General features: G+C 32.6%; 1 protein-coding gene across 6 annotated transcripts in view; it reads left to right on the top strand.

The window, feature by feature from the left end:
* LOC145256384 (mitogen-activated protein kinase kinase kinase kinase 5-like) overlaps nucleotides 1-15,662 on the top strand; it is a 662,642-nt gene that overhangs the window by 361,414 nt on the left and 285,566 nt on the right. For all 6 annotated transcript variants that reach the window (XM_080115226.1, XM_080115224.1, XM_080115227.1 and 3 more), the window contains exons 11-12: nucleotides 2,988-3,186; nucleotides 3,457-3,491. In XM_080115226.1, the coding sequence (XP_079971352.1) occupies nucleotides 2,988-3,186; nucleotides 3,457-3,491 (234 nt within the window). The remainder of the gene's footprint in view (nucleotides 1-2,987; nucleotides 3,187-3,456; nucleotides 3,492-15,662) is intronic.

Here is a 15,662-nt window from a genome sequence, read left to right on the forward strand (position 1 = left end):
CTTTCTCTTCGTTTTGGTCTGATTAGTCTTTTGTTGTTTGTGTGGTAACTGTTGTTTTTGTGTGTAATAGTTCTTTCGTGCAATAGTTCTATCGTGTAAAGGTTCTTTCGTATAATAGTTTTTTTTTTCGTGTAAGATTTCTTTTTTTTTTTATTTAAGGTATGAGTGAATCGGTCGTAGGGTACCAATTAGTTTTTTTTTTTTTATACCCCAGGTTCGGCTTTTGCATCGCTGATGCAAAACTGGTTCACGGCGCCAAATAGGTTTTGTTATATAGCCAGGACCCCCTAGGCTGGGAAACGATCATAATTAGTACGTTCCCCGCTGCAACAAAACCCCAGTAGTCGTCTTTTAGGGATCGTCTAGTTGTTTAATTTCTGGTTGTTATAGTAACGGCAGTAAGGCGACAGAGTTATTTCCCCCTTGACTGTGCATTTTCTCTCTGTAACTGTCATTGCTTGTCATAACAGCGTTCCCGACGCCCAAAGAATTAACATGCATACAAGGGTTAGACGTAACTCAGCACAACAAATAAAGACGTAAGACACACTGGCTTTTCATATAAAAATATATTTTGTTTTCAAATTATATTTTTCGTTGTACACAGAGATTGTCAAAAGTTCAAACTTTAACAGTGTGGCTTATTGTTCATTTCAGTGATGAAGAGGGGTGTATGGAAGCGCTTTACTCTCGACAGTCGCAGATTTCCTCTTCTTCTTCTCTCCTCTGCTTCTTCTCTTTCTCTTCTCTGCTTCTTCTCTAGATTCCAAACATCACCATTTATATTGGCATTTCTGTAGCTTGGTTTTTTCCTATCCACGCAATCTGTCAATCAGCTGACCGATAATAGAACACGCGTTCTTTAGTCACGTTTTGACAATTTCTTTGCCGCCTCTTGACCTCGAACGATCGTCCGATTTATCTTTAGCTGACCGACACATGAATTTCTCACTCATGCCAAATGTATACTTTCAGAGGAATTTCACGTTTCTTTGTTTTGTAAAAAAAAAATTGTCGTCCGATTTCTCTGTTTACGACGTAAGCACTTTCTCTTTTCTACTGGTGGACAATCGATTATTCGATGCCCACTCTTTTAAATCTTTTATTAAAAAAGTTTTTTCTTTTCAGTTATGTATCGGATGGTTCCAGCCATCCATTACATAACACATGTGCATATAAATATTTATGCATTAGTATATATGCATATATATTTTTATATTGTCGTTTTTTTTTCTCTTCTATATAAGCTATCATATCTAGTTGTCATATCATATCTAGTCGTCTTACTGCCGTTACTAGCTAAGATATCTCACTACTGATGCAATTCTCTATCTATATAAAAGCCAAGTACGGCCAAGGATGGAATACTGTTGCCATATCTGGGCAGGAGCTGCCAAAAACAGCCTATCATGCCTTGACAGAGTACAAAATAGACTTCGTGGTTTAGTGGGGGATGCCCTTTTCTCTACCCTGCAACTCCTCTCCCACAGAAGAGACGTTGCGAGCCTATCCTTGTTTTATCGTTATTTTCATGGCAGGTTCTCGTCTGAACTCCAATCCCTGGTCCCCCCTCGCCAATCTTTCACGAAAAACACCCCTCTAGCTGAATCCACTGTGAAAAATTTCCCCCACTCTATATCTGTGCCTAAATCAAAACGCGGATTTCATGAACAAAGCTTCTTTCTTAGAACTGCACGCCTGTGGAACTCTGTTCCGTCTGCCTGCTTCCCTCCGGACTACAACTTGGATGTCTTCAAGTCTAATGTTAACAAATTCCTAATGAACCGCCCCCTTCAGTAAACACTTCATCAAATCTCCTCACTAACGTAATGTACTTGCAATAACCCTTATCCCTGAGTGTCTTCCGGGCCTTGATAAGTGGTGATCACTGTGTAAAAAAAAAAAAAAAAAGCTCCACCTCAATTGTTGAGCTTTGCATTATCTCGATAAATCTCCTTTTAAAGAATTTCTCTAACTCTTTTTGGCCCCTCTCCCATGTGTGTGTGTGTATATATATATATATATATATATATATATATATATATATATATATATGACAGTTACAAACCCCACCAGGGCAGAATATTTTTAAATAAACATATTTATTTAAAATTTTGACCCATAAAACAGTCTTCAACAGGAAAGTAGTTTTCCTTTCTCTTAGCCATGATGGTATTTAGCTCTGTCTTTATTTGTTGTTGAAGATTGAGATTTTAATGTCTGTAATGCCTGTCCAGCACACGTGTTAAAAGAATAGAGAATCCACTGTTTATGAAGCACTGTTACCGTCATGGATAAGAAGAAAAAGAAAAAATTCCTGATGAAGAATTTTATGAGTTGAAAATTTTTAAATTAGTAAATATGTTTATTTAAAAAAAAAAAATTATGTACTTGTCTGGTCTTTAAAGCATCATGTTTTGAATTTCAATACTACAGTGCTTCATAAATTGTGGATTCTCTATTTTTACATATACACACACATCTGCACTTATGTGGACAAATTACTTTTTGGCTTTGGGCTGAGGATCAAAGTATGCATCTAGAATTTGAGGAAACCATGCTCCTCTACAGTCCATGCTTCATTTGGAGGTGGGATGGGTTTATTGCATTTTGTCTGATGCACTCTTACTCATAAAAGGGAATGGTTGACCATATGGGTTGTATTTGTTTCCAGTTCAGAATGTTCCATTTTGTCCATCTGGATTTTCCTTACATAAAAATTCAACCTTCTGTCTAACTTGTTTGTGTACAGGGGCACACATACAACTGATATGCAAATATATATATTATTTTCCACTTCATACAGAAACTAATTTTGACATATGTAAATACATCTAATAAAACAATAGTGCTTTTCATAGAGTAAAAGTTTCACCTTATTTTGACTTCTGATGGTATTCATGTAAGCTTAAAAATCTTCTGCTGTTCATGCATTGAATTTCTGTAATGATTCTAATGTTTCACTTGGTTTAATTTTTCTTTGCTAGCATCCATTCTTACAGCAAAGCGATCTGTCCAGGAAGAGCACAAAAGATCTTTTAGAAAAAGCCCGCAATCCTCAACACCATTTTACTACAGAAATGACTGAGGGAGATGATGAAGGCTTCCTGCAGAATGTGCCTCAAAGAATATCATCAGAAAATTCAAGTCGAGCTCCAAAAAATAGAAACAGTTTAGAAATTACAAGTAAGTTTTTCTTTCTATTACTTTTTTTTTTTTATTCTCTCTCCATTTTTTTCTCTTTCTCTTCTTATATCTTTCTCTTTCTTCCCCATTCTGTCTCTTTTATGCTTTCTCTATCTCTTTTACAATTATTCACTTATGTCCACTTTTTCTCTCTCTTACAATCATTTTCTCTTACGCTCTATTTTATGCTCACTTTCATATATATATAATGAAAGAGAGATTTTTTGAAATGTGAGATTTTTCCTTATTGTACTTTTTAATTTCTTTCAGTTGGTCCCTTATTAAGAGAAACGCAAACGGAACGGGTGAGTGCTGATGTTTTTTTTTTTTTTATTTACCCTATGAATAAACGTTTTTTTTTTTTTTTTTTTTTTTTTTTTTGTAGTTAGTTATAATGTACTAAAAGGTCTACCGTGCATGCTATTGAATGTCCGTTTTTTTATATTGAACATTGGAGCAATTTGTTTTTTCTCATTCAAACTGTGCAATCATCCTAAATGTGAAATTGTAAACCAGTGTTTCTCAATCTTATTCTAGTTGTAGCTCCCTAATTTCTAATATCTTTATACTTCTTTCTTGTCATCTTTAGTTTCTATTTTCTCCTTTGCTTGTCCTTCAACTTTTTAGGAAAGTTTTGGCATGAAAAAATTAACTCTACGTGTAAATCAAAAAATAATATTTGGATAAATATTTTAGTTGAATAAACTCATTAATTTACTCAGATTAAAGACTTATAAGCAAAACAAAAAACTAAATAAAACAAGCTAATTACAATTAAATGTAACAAAGGAAACTTGAAAGGCAAGTTGTTGGAAACATTAATTCAAGGAAAGGAGTTTTAAATTCAAAACTGTTTTGCATAGATCAGATGACAAATTTATTAAAGTAAAAATATTTCTAAGATTTTACTTAATAATAAATTTAATATTTAAATCGTTATTAATAGAATATTCAGGAAGTTACAACACAAACACAATAGAAAGAGACATATGGTATAAAATTGATTAGAAATTTTTTTTTTTATGTCTGAAATGATTTTTTTCATTCCATAAAATGTTTTGGTATATTATATAGCGTTGTCAGATTTGTGAAAGTATTACAATATGGAAAGATAATTAACAGATAAAGAAGAAATGAAAAAGAAATTTTTGCAATGTGAAATTCATGTCTGATATCTTATGAGATGGGATTATTTATTTAACTGTCTTAAATTTCTTAATCTATTGATGAGAATTTGTAAGGAGGGGTGTGTATGGTGAGTCTATAACTGAAATAGAAGAGGAGGAATTTTTAGACTGAAAATGGATCTTGTATATAGTACAGCTATATTTTTTTGTCTTTTCTTAACATGGAATTAATCCTATGCTTTGCTATTTTCCATTCTTTTGAGGTGTTGTTTCAACAATAGATATAAAATATTAAATTTCCAACATTGATAGCCTGTGTGAAAGTAAATATCCAATGACAATAGATTCAGAAAAAAGAATAAGAAAGACAAAAAATACTGTTGTCATATATACTATTAACATGTTGTATTTCATTTTAAAATGTGCATTCATTGTTCCCAAAATATTATTAAATGTTTGATCTCACAATGTCTTTTAAACTTGATTAATCTGCTAAAAAGTATATGGATATTATTATCATAGTGATCAAGCTAATCATACAATGAGATCTATGAGTACATTTTCTAGTAATTCACTATGTTTATTATTTCTTGTTAGGAGTTTTCACACAAATCATTGCTTGACTGTTATTCCTTTTGTGTTTCCTGGACTCTGAGTAACAACAAGCTTCTCAAGAATTTTGGGACTTTTTGCCTCTTTCAGTAACCATTGCAACTTTTGTGATCTCAACAGCCATTTATTTCTCACAGAAAACAATCACTATAATCCTGTTGACATTCCATTTCTTGATAAATCATGTTAGAAATTGACATTTAACTTGATCAGATAATCATTTAGAAATACCAGGTGCTGTGTGCTAGTTACCCCTGGTTACTTCACGAGTTCCAGGGGGATCTCAACTAGTCATCGATTACGTATAATAGTTTATTATTTTCACACTCTTGTATCTGATTAATGAATTTGATAAGTGCAAAATCACTTGGAATCAGCTCAACCCACCCTGGATGGTACTCATCCAGGGTGGGTTGAGCTGATTCCAAGTAATTTTGCACTTATCAAATTGATCAGATAACGATAATAGATCAGATAACAATTGTTAGCTTTTTATCTTTTTCTGGAATTTACTGGCAATAAGTATTCTGATGATTACAGTACTCTTGTACTCTTCTAGTAAATGTCTAGCTGGTTTACTTCCTCCTAAATCCTTCCATCCTTTTTGACCCTTCATGGCCATATTATATGCCACAAACTGTGACTAGTGTCATCAAATTTTTGCATGTGTATGCATGTGCAGTTTATGAATTATAAAATTTTTGTTTCATTCTCTTTGATTCTATATATTTTTTTGTATTTCTATTTCAACTAATCTGTACTTTGTCAGTATTATCTGCTTATGTGGGTTAAATTTACACTCGATCATTTTTTTAATATTTCAGCTGTTTTTATGAGCACTGAAAAAGAAAAGGCATTGGAGAAAGCAGGATTGACACCATACAATATATGGTGCCAATCCTGCTTTCTCCAATGCCTTTTTTTTTCTTCTTTTTTTTCCCAGAATTGTTCATAATTTTCACACAATTATTGGTATAATAGTGATTTTTTTCATGTTCCATATCCCCTTCAATTCTCTGGTTGGTTCCATGTATTTTTCTTTTGGTCTCCTTGATATTTACCCTGTGATGGCAAAATTTATGATATGACAGATTTTTTTCTTATCACATTCAGGCTTTTTGCTAAATGAGTTTTCCTGTTCCAAATGAGTTTGCCATGTTCCAAAGAATTCTATGATTTTTCAATAACATTTTGGATTTATGTCTGTACCATGTTCAAAATGCAGCTGTTCTCAGTGAACTGCTCTTTGGTTTTGCATTTGTTTTGAACTAGTTTGCAGCATTCACTTATATGATTCACTGTTTCATTTCTTTTTGTTTGGGGATATATATATATTTATTTTTTTTCTGGCATTAGAGAAGAACTAAGGCAGAATAAATAGTGATAGAAAAGAACAAGATTTTATTTCAATGATGACTATTTACAGTGGGCATAAAAAGAAAATAAACACTTTTTTGTGAAAACGAAACTAGATACTCCACTGTCTTTATGGCCACATATTGTTAGGAGTGCAAACTTATGTTGGCCCTGCCACTTGAATTCTATTCTTCAGGTTGTTGAAATCGAGTTTGGAGTTGTTAATCCAAATTAAAGAATGGTATGTATTTGTATATTTAAGGGAATATCTTTATATATGCGGGTGGATGGGATGATGGAGATAGAGATCAAATAATGTATTTTGCTATATGGATCATGTGGGTAAGAGAAATTATACATTAACGTCGATTGTAAAAGGAATAAAAATGATATATTTATTGGAAATAGCAAAGTGCAACAAGCCATTTAAAGAGAGAGGAAGAAGTTGTTTACATCTACATACAATCTTTAAAGCCCTGTATAAACATATGCAAAAATATTCATATATTCACATACACATATAATAGAAAATTAGATACCAGTGACAATATCTTTATTTATTTTTAAAGTGATCTAATTCTTTACAGTTCATTTCATTGTTACTAAGGCAAAGAAAATACATGTTGTATTTTTAATGATTGTGACTCATCAAAAGGAAAGGCCAAAATATTTAAAAAAAAAAAAAAAAAGATTTAAATCACATTACCAAAGCGTTTATATGAACTGGTGTCATATTTTAATACTGACAGAGCTTGTAAAAAAGCATGTAGATTTTAAAGTAGATTACAAAAAAAAAAAACAATTAAAATTAGAGATGAAAAATAAAAGTAAAATAAAATCCCAAGAAAGTGACTACAGATAATAAATATAAACACATATACATGTCCAAAATATTATTTTCCAGTATTTACTTCAATATATATTCAGTTGGTAAATTTATGAGGAGAGAATGCTTTATATTAATGGTAAAGCATATATTAATCTAAATTTGAAAAGTGTAGACATATAAACAATAAGACTGATTGGTGGTGACTTGTTTTGTTGTGTTCATCTAATGAACACCATTTAAGAAACTGTCATTTATTCACCATGTGTTGTTGATTCTGTGTGTATGCTCTTCCAACTTAGATCTATTGTTCTGAGTTCTCATTTAAAAATGTCTGTTGGATTAAAACTATTTTCACTTTTGTGTATGGATGTACAAACCTGAACTTTAAATTGCTCACAATGTTTCAAAGTTATTTTCTATCCTCACACTTCCTAGTCTGTTTGAATTGTAACTTGTATAAATTGATTCATTCAAATATTTATGCATTCTCACAATATGTCAATTCTTTCATTTTCCTCTCTCCTATCATACTCTCCCACTTTAACTGTCTGTGTATTAGTTTTAGAAAAATCACATTGCACATAGCTTGATTAATAATGTGATCAAGACTGGATTAGAAATCTCAATAAAACAAAAATTTAGCCCCCCCCCCCCATTATTATTAGAACGTCTAAAGTAAGTTTTTTGTTTTATTTTGTCTAAAGCGCTTTCCTTTTCATGTGTTAATCTCTGAAAAAAGAAAATTAGTTCATGCCATATATCATAGGCTTTTTCACAATTCTATTCAACACCTTTCAAATCACGCTACACATCACTGGATGGAGAGAGAGAAAGAGAATGCACCACTCGGAACTCTCCCTCTCTCTTTCTCTGTAGGTCTTTAAGGAACCAATAAACCAATAATATCCTCCTCCAAGTCTCTTTAAGCCTTTGCATCTTGATGGCCGAATCAGCTACCAAGAGTCTGCATGCCCCCCTCCTCTCACTTTCTGCACATTTGGCCAAAAAATGAGCCTTGCATGTGTTTTCTCTATTATCCACCAAAAGACACACTAATTCCAGACCTCTTCTTGCCAGCAGCTGACGAAGAAGGTTTTGTCTCCATCTTCCCATGTGGATAAAAACGTACAAGAAGAAGAGGAGGAGGAGGAGGAGGAGGAGGAGGAGGATGAAGAAGATGATGAAGAAGAGAAAGAAGATGAAGAAAAACACATGGGCACAATACGTAGAGTCGATGTTTCATTCAAAGATGACCTGGCAGAAGATGCTTATATTTATTCATAAATCGTTCTTCTGTTATTCAATCGCTGATGGCACACACAAATAAAACAAATGACATATGAATAAAGAAATCTGTTTTGCTATTCTCAATAAAATCTTTGTTTCCTTATTTTAAAAGTAAAACATGTCAAAAATTGAAGTCTTACCACAGGACACATCTGTTCCTTAACTACTCATGGAAATATATAGCATTATTGTCATGGTAGGATTATTCATCTAGCAGCCCTAATTGTTTTGAACAGAGTTTGTGTATGTGTGTGTGGTGAGGGTCTCTCTCTTAAATATTCATGCCAGAGTCATGTCTATTAACAATTAATATAAATAAACTCTTCTGATAGGAGTGAGGGTTGTTGCAGGCTACAGAAATTGCAGAGTTCAAATTTGATCTATGTGTTCATTCAATATTCTTCCAGTTATAAATAAAATAGCAATTTATGTTCAAATAATTGTATGCAATTAATCATATGTAATGGGCATAGTGTTTTAGCATCACATAATTTTTTCGAAAATGTTAAATTCACATAAAACTGACAAAGCAAAATTCTTTAAAATCTGGAAAAAATTCAATTTATACAAAAAAAAAAAATCTCTAGGTTATTATTCGGGGATACATTTTCAACTTCATACCATATTCAATATTATATTGAGATATGGGATTGTTTTTTTGTTTGATTTTTTTTTGTTGTGTTTTTTTTTATTATTTATTATGGCTCTTTTGGCTTATCTCCCCTTTTGAACGATCTTCACAACTCAACCTTTAAAGAAATCCTTGCACAAAATATTAATATAATATTAATACTAACTTTGAATTGAAAATTGAAACTTGGATTTTTGTTGATTCAAGTTCAGAACTGGTTTGCTTTGTTTCTACTTTTTTCCAGGATCTATTACAATCTCCAACGTGAATTAGCACACTATTTCTGGACATATTTTTGCAAGAGAATGTTTACATTAATTTCATTTTAGTTGTTTCAGTGTCACATTTTGACTGCATTATTTTTGGGCAACATTTTTTTTGTCACATTTTGACTGCATTATTTGGAGGAAAATATGTCACTCTAATGGCCTTGAAAACAAAATCAAAATGACGACCATCACAAAAAATTTACCATTTTGCATTTATCAAATGATAGTAAAATTACTTTGATTTGTTTGCAAACTTATTAAACAAAGATATTTTGAAATACAGATCATTTAATGTATTAAAATAGATAGTTTGCATTTTTAGGAGTTCAAGATCGAATTTGTAATTTGATTGGCATAAAGGACCCTTCCATTTTTCCAAATACTCTCAACTCATGTGGAAGTTAGAATGAAAAATATTTTATTTATTATGATAATTAAAAATCCCATCCCCTGCAGTATATTCCCGGCAGAAGTTGGACTCTGCAGTGGGTAACAGAGCACAGAACCATTGTATCATTTTTCTTTATATGGAAGAACAAATAAAATTGTAAAGAATAAGTGCTCCTTAGTTTTGATGAGTAATTATCTAGAGATAGTGTCTCAATAAAAATATTGGCTTTCATACTGGTTGGTGTTAAGAAGAGAATCCGGCCTACAAAACTTTTGTCTAAATGAATCCGAAGTAAATTTGTTAAATTTCAGGCTGTGCAGTTTGAAAGTTGAAAGCTTGCAAAAGATTGAGTTTCGCAATACTTATTGACTTCATGTTGTATCCAAGAAACATGATGCGAATCTGTCAGAATGATTGTAAGAAAGATAGCAATATCTGTTTATACGTCACAGCTTGAATGATGTTATGAAATATAAGTTTTATGACAGGCTTATTACATTTAGTAAAATTGGTGAGAATGAATGCTGTGGTAAGATATTGGAAAGACCTCTGAAGAGTTTGAGATTGTTTATGGAGGAAATGGATATGGTGATAAGAATGCAAAGAGAGAATCAATCTTGGAATTTAGTTTCATCAATGCAATAAAAGTTTCATCATGGACATTGGTTGCAAATACCATTTTTAAGAAAAAATGTGAAGCTGCCATGTTATCTGTACATGTGAAACAGCAAAGATTCGATTAGATTATATGTTGCTAACTGAACAGAAATCTCTTGAATGATGTGAAAGTGGAGAAATTGTGACACAGCATGAATCAGTTATTTGTGACCAAGTTGAATGAGATGAAGAAAAGTTTTGTCCTTAAGAGGAAGGTGTGGAGGTTGAATGAAGAACATGGGAAATGCAAATGAATGAGTGTTTAGTTATCAGTGTGAAGTGTCAGAAAGTATAGAAGAAGTTGAATGACACACTGTTGAAGGTAGTAGATCAAACATGGATGAGGTCTAGGGTTACATGTAGGTGGGATGAGGAAGTTGAAAAGCAGAAATGATGCAGTTTGTGGAGAAAAGATTTAGTAAATAAAATGAGGCTGAGCAAAGATGGATTAATCAGAAGAATGAAGTATCCAAGATAAACAGATAACAAAGCGAAATGTAAATTTTGGAGAGAAATGTATTTGAAATGATACTGGAGTTAGTACTTCAGCAACAAATAAACAAGCAAGAGAAATGCTGGGAAATGGTATTATGAGAGATTGTTGACTACTGAATTTTCATGGAATTGAGAAAATAAAATTAAAGAAATAGTATCAGAACTAGCTGGAAGAATTTAAAAAGAAATCATATAGAAAGATGTAACATAAAGAAAAGCAAGGCTGCAGGATTCTAAGGCATTGTTATAGAAATTGAATGTTTCAGATGAAGCAGTCATTGAGATGATAAAAATTGAAAAATGACATGTTATTTTGAAAAATTGATCGAGTGGGAGAAAAAAAGCTCTAGATAAAGATATAGAGGATTAAAGTTGATGGATCATACCCTGAAAATGATTGAAAGAATAATTACATAGCAAATAAGAAGTCAGATAAACAGAGATGAAATGTTCTGAGTTTTGTTTTTGTTTTTTTTTTGGGGGGGGGTCGGTGATAAAGCAGTTTTCTTGTTTCATTTGTGGAAAAGGAATTGGGAGCAACATCATTTTTGTGGTTCTTGTAAACATTAGGTACAGAAGAAAGCACAACAGAATTACAGGTAGGTTAATAGATAACTAGAAGAAATGTGGAAAGTATGAGGTGCCTTCTATTAATTTCCAGACTTTTTTGGACACGTATTAAAATTGTAGACTCTTAAAAATTCAGTATATACTATACATCTTATGAGATGACTGACCAATTTTTACTGTTTCAGGTTCAAATGAACAGCTACAGCAGGAATTGGAATACACCCTACTAAAGCCAAATTGTCACAGCTGATAAATTTCAAAAATGCAATCTGAACGTGAGAACATTTCAGAAGAATAATATGCAATAAAATTCTGTTTTAAATTTGGAAAAATGCCACAGAAATGTATGTAATGTTTCAGGCTGCTTTTGGACTATCTTGCATGAATCGAGCATCAGTTTTTGAGTGACATAAGAGATTCAAGGAAGGCAGTAAGGGATGACGAGAGGTGTGGGAAGAGTAAGGAAGTCAGAACCAAATAAAGAATTTGATGGTAAGGACCATTGTGTGTCTACAGAGACAATAAGTACATGATTTGATGTCAGGGTGGGAACTGTACGCACAATTATTTGCGAGGAATTAAAGATATCGAAGATTTGTGCAAAGTTTGTCTGAAGAGTGCTCAGAAAAGATCAGAAAGAAAGACTTTATGACAGCAGGAAGATGGTCAAGCTGATCAATACAGATCCTACAGTTCTTGATGCTCTGATGACCTGCAATGAAAGCTGGATCTCTTTTAATGATCCAGAGATCAAGAGACAGAGTTCCTAGTGGAAGCATGCTGGCTATTGCACACCCAAGAAGGCTAGACAGCAAATCCACTCAGAAACTTATGATGATCCCTTTTTTTTTTTTTGTTTTTGGCAGCACAGTCATGATCTACATGCACCAAGCTTCTACTGGTGCATGGTTTGGCAGCACAGTCATGATCTACATGCACCAAGTTTCTACTGGTGCATGGTTCAACAAGGAACATTATGTTGAGATTTTAAGAGAGTTCAGGAAGATACTCCATCAGAAGATACCAGCACTCTTCAAATCGAGTCAATGACATTTCCACCAAGACAATGCATCAGTTCGCAACTCCATCCTTGTTACAGACTATTTGACCAAGATGAGCATAACGACAGTTCCTCAACCTTTCTATAGTCCAGACCTTGCTCCCTATGACTTTGTTATTCCATAAGCTCAAGGAAAGCCTTTGAGGGTGTCGTTACGAGTCAATTGAGGAGATGAAAGAGGCTCTGACAAGTGTCATTGACATGCTCACACAAGAGGACTGCCATGGGCCCTTCCAGAAGTTATACAGAAAGTGCATTGCAGCCGGAGGAGATTACTTTGAAAAAGACTAGAGTTTCATGTGTGTACTATCAATAAAAGTGTGCATGTAAAAAAAGTCTGGAAATTTATTGAAGGCACCTGGTATATGTGAATGGCCAAGATATTGAGGTTGTTCAGAAGTTTTGTTATCCTGGTGATAGCAAGAGCTATTAGTGGATACAGTACAGGGAACTTTTTGTCATTAATAAACATTAATAAGCAGTTATTACCATTAACCAAGGGAAGAGTTTATCAATTATGTGTATACAGGGGGATGGTGTATGGAAGTGAAACTTAGTCAGTGAGAATTGAGAGAAATTAAATTGAGTATGATGAACAACACAGTATGTACAGAAAAGGAGACTTTGTTGGTTTGGTCACATTGAAAGAATGGATAAAAGTGCTCGGGTGAGTAGATGAAGAACAGTTGAGGTAGAAGAGTCAGTTGGCAAGGAAAACATGGGAAGAAGTAATAAAGATTGATTGCAGAGAAAGAAGGATAAATAAAGATCTGGCTAGAGATAGTTTAGTTAGAAAGTATGTAAAGCAAATTTTCTTCTTTTTTTTTTATTAAGGGTGTATAAGTTCATGCTTCTGTTTCTGTGAGGGAAGATACATCAAGTTTTCTTAGCCAGAATAAGTATTTTTAGAAAAATAACTGACATAAAATATATATTTTTCTTTTATCACTACATAAAAATTCTATTTGCAACTGTATCTATTTTCTTAAGTAATAACGAAAAGAAGTTAAGAAATTTTTGTAAATGTATTTTATTATTTAACATGAAATAAACTAACTCCAGAATTACCAAGAGAAAATTACAATCTGGTAGTATCCGGTGTTATGAACAGCATAAAAATATATCTATTCTGTCGGGAAGAATGACCTCTTTTTTGACTGGCACAATTTTTATTTTTCTCTCATGCAGAGTGTCCCGTTTTTGTAGAGCTAGATATTTCCAACATTAAAAACCGACTTTGTTTCTAAATTTGTTCTTCGGAAGAGACAGTAAATATTAGAAGATTACTAAATCCAATAACATAAATAAATGCACCTGAAAAAATTTGAGGTTGCATATAGACATGTGCTCGTGAAAATAAAAACTCCATTGAGCAAAAATGGATTTAAGATAGAGGCCTTTAAGAAAAGGCCAAGAAACATCCAAAACAAAAGTGATTGGATAGCTTGCACCAAAATCTGAAGATGTCGGGATTTCATTCTGAGAAAGACTTGATGATTTATGGTAAAAATATATATATATATATACATATATATAGTGTGGATTATGCTACATCAGATGAACAAAGAAGAAAAAGATGATAGTTATGGAATTAATAATCCAACCGAATGCAAAAAGGAAAACTGAAAATTGTTCATGTTTATCAACATTTTGTCTTTATTCAAAGCATTTCTCAATATGACTGAAATGAAGAAAAAAGTTAAAAATTGAATTATTTGGTGCATTTGATTTTCAGCTAAACTTGAAACATATTTTATTTTTAAATCATTAGATTTGTAACTCTGTTCTTTTTTTGTGTGAAGAAGTCTGAATATTTTGGAGTCGTTTTTATCTCTTTAGTATAGAAACTCATCAAATTCATATTGAAATTACATAGAAACACTGTTTTCTTTGTTTTTTCTCCTGATTAATAAGCTTGATAGTTTTGATTCACTTCATCTTTTTAGAATTTATATTATTGAACAACCGATTTTTGTTCATACTTATGAGTAACATTCAGTTCAGCATGTATAATCAAATTCTTTTTATCTTGATTCATTGTTACTATCAATATCATATTGTAAATGAGTATCAATGGATGGATAGACATAGCCTCTTAAAGAGGTGCATGGATTCATCTAAAATTGATTATTTACTAAATTCTTTTTTTCTTTCTCCTTTTTCTAAAACTTAGTACTCTGACTTCCACACTGAATTTGGAAACCAATAATTGACTAATAAAATAATATTTTTTCTATTAATTGAAATAATAAATAAACTTTCCAGTTCATAGAGTAAAGGAAATATTTCAATCTCATTATCAGTTTGTGTGAATGAAATAACCCCTGAGTTCATTTGTTATAGGCAGGAAATATAGAAAGAAATTGAGTCGGATAGATGGATCAATGTTTTTTTTATCATGTATAGAGAACTGAAGGCAACAGCCGAATGCACACAAGTGTAACAATAAGAAAGTGCTGCTCTCATCCAAACAAGCTGCAGCTAGGTACCAGTTCCGATGCATTGATCCAAAAGGAAGTAACATCTGCAAAGTTAGCAAGTAGATGAGGAAGAAGAATCAAGATATTGTGTGGATCTATATGTGATAGATGGATACAATCAATGCGTGAGACAATAAAACTAAACAGAAAGTTGTGATCGCAGCATCATTAAATACTATTCAATTTCTCTGGAACCTTGATCTTCAGCAAGAACAACCATTCCAAGGCCCACTGGTGAAGTCAGTCTTTACATGATAGAGATGGCCCTGAAAAAAATGAAAACTAATAAGACAGCAGATTCTGAAATCAATGAGAAACCTTGTTTGTTAAATCATATCGAATCTTACATGAAGAGAATAGCAGTGAACAGGCAGGAGAGTTACATCATCAATTACTATAAAGTACTACAGAGGCCAAGCGATTAAGGTTTTTGAAAAAGTAGCAGATGGCGTCATCAGAAAACAAATTTGCATCAATGAAATACAACATGGCTTTATGCCTGGAAAGTGTATGACATTTTGCATTAGATACAGGACTACTATATTGGTGCGAACAAAAATCTTTTTATGGCATTCATTGAATTGGAAAAAGCCTTTGACAGTCTCCAGAGATGTGGGGATGCAGAAACACAGAATAGATCAATGGCTCATCTGGCTAACACAATTTATATACACTAATGCTCTAGCAGCAGCATATGAGCAAATAATGCATA

This window comes from Euprymna scolopes, chromosome 32, assembly GCF_053919585.1.
Source record: "Euprymna scolopes isolate OS-2025 chromosome 32, ASM5391958v1, whole genome shotgun sequence".
Taxonomy (NCBI): domain Eukaryota; kingdom Metazoa; phylum Mollusca; class Cephalopoda; order Sepiida; family Sepiolidae; genus Euprymna; species Euprymna scolopes.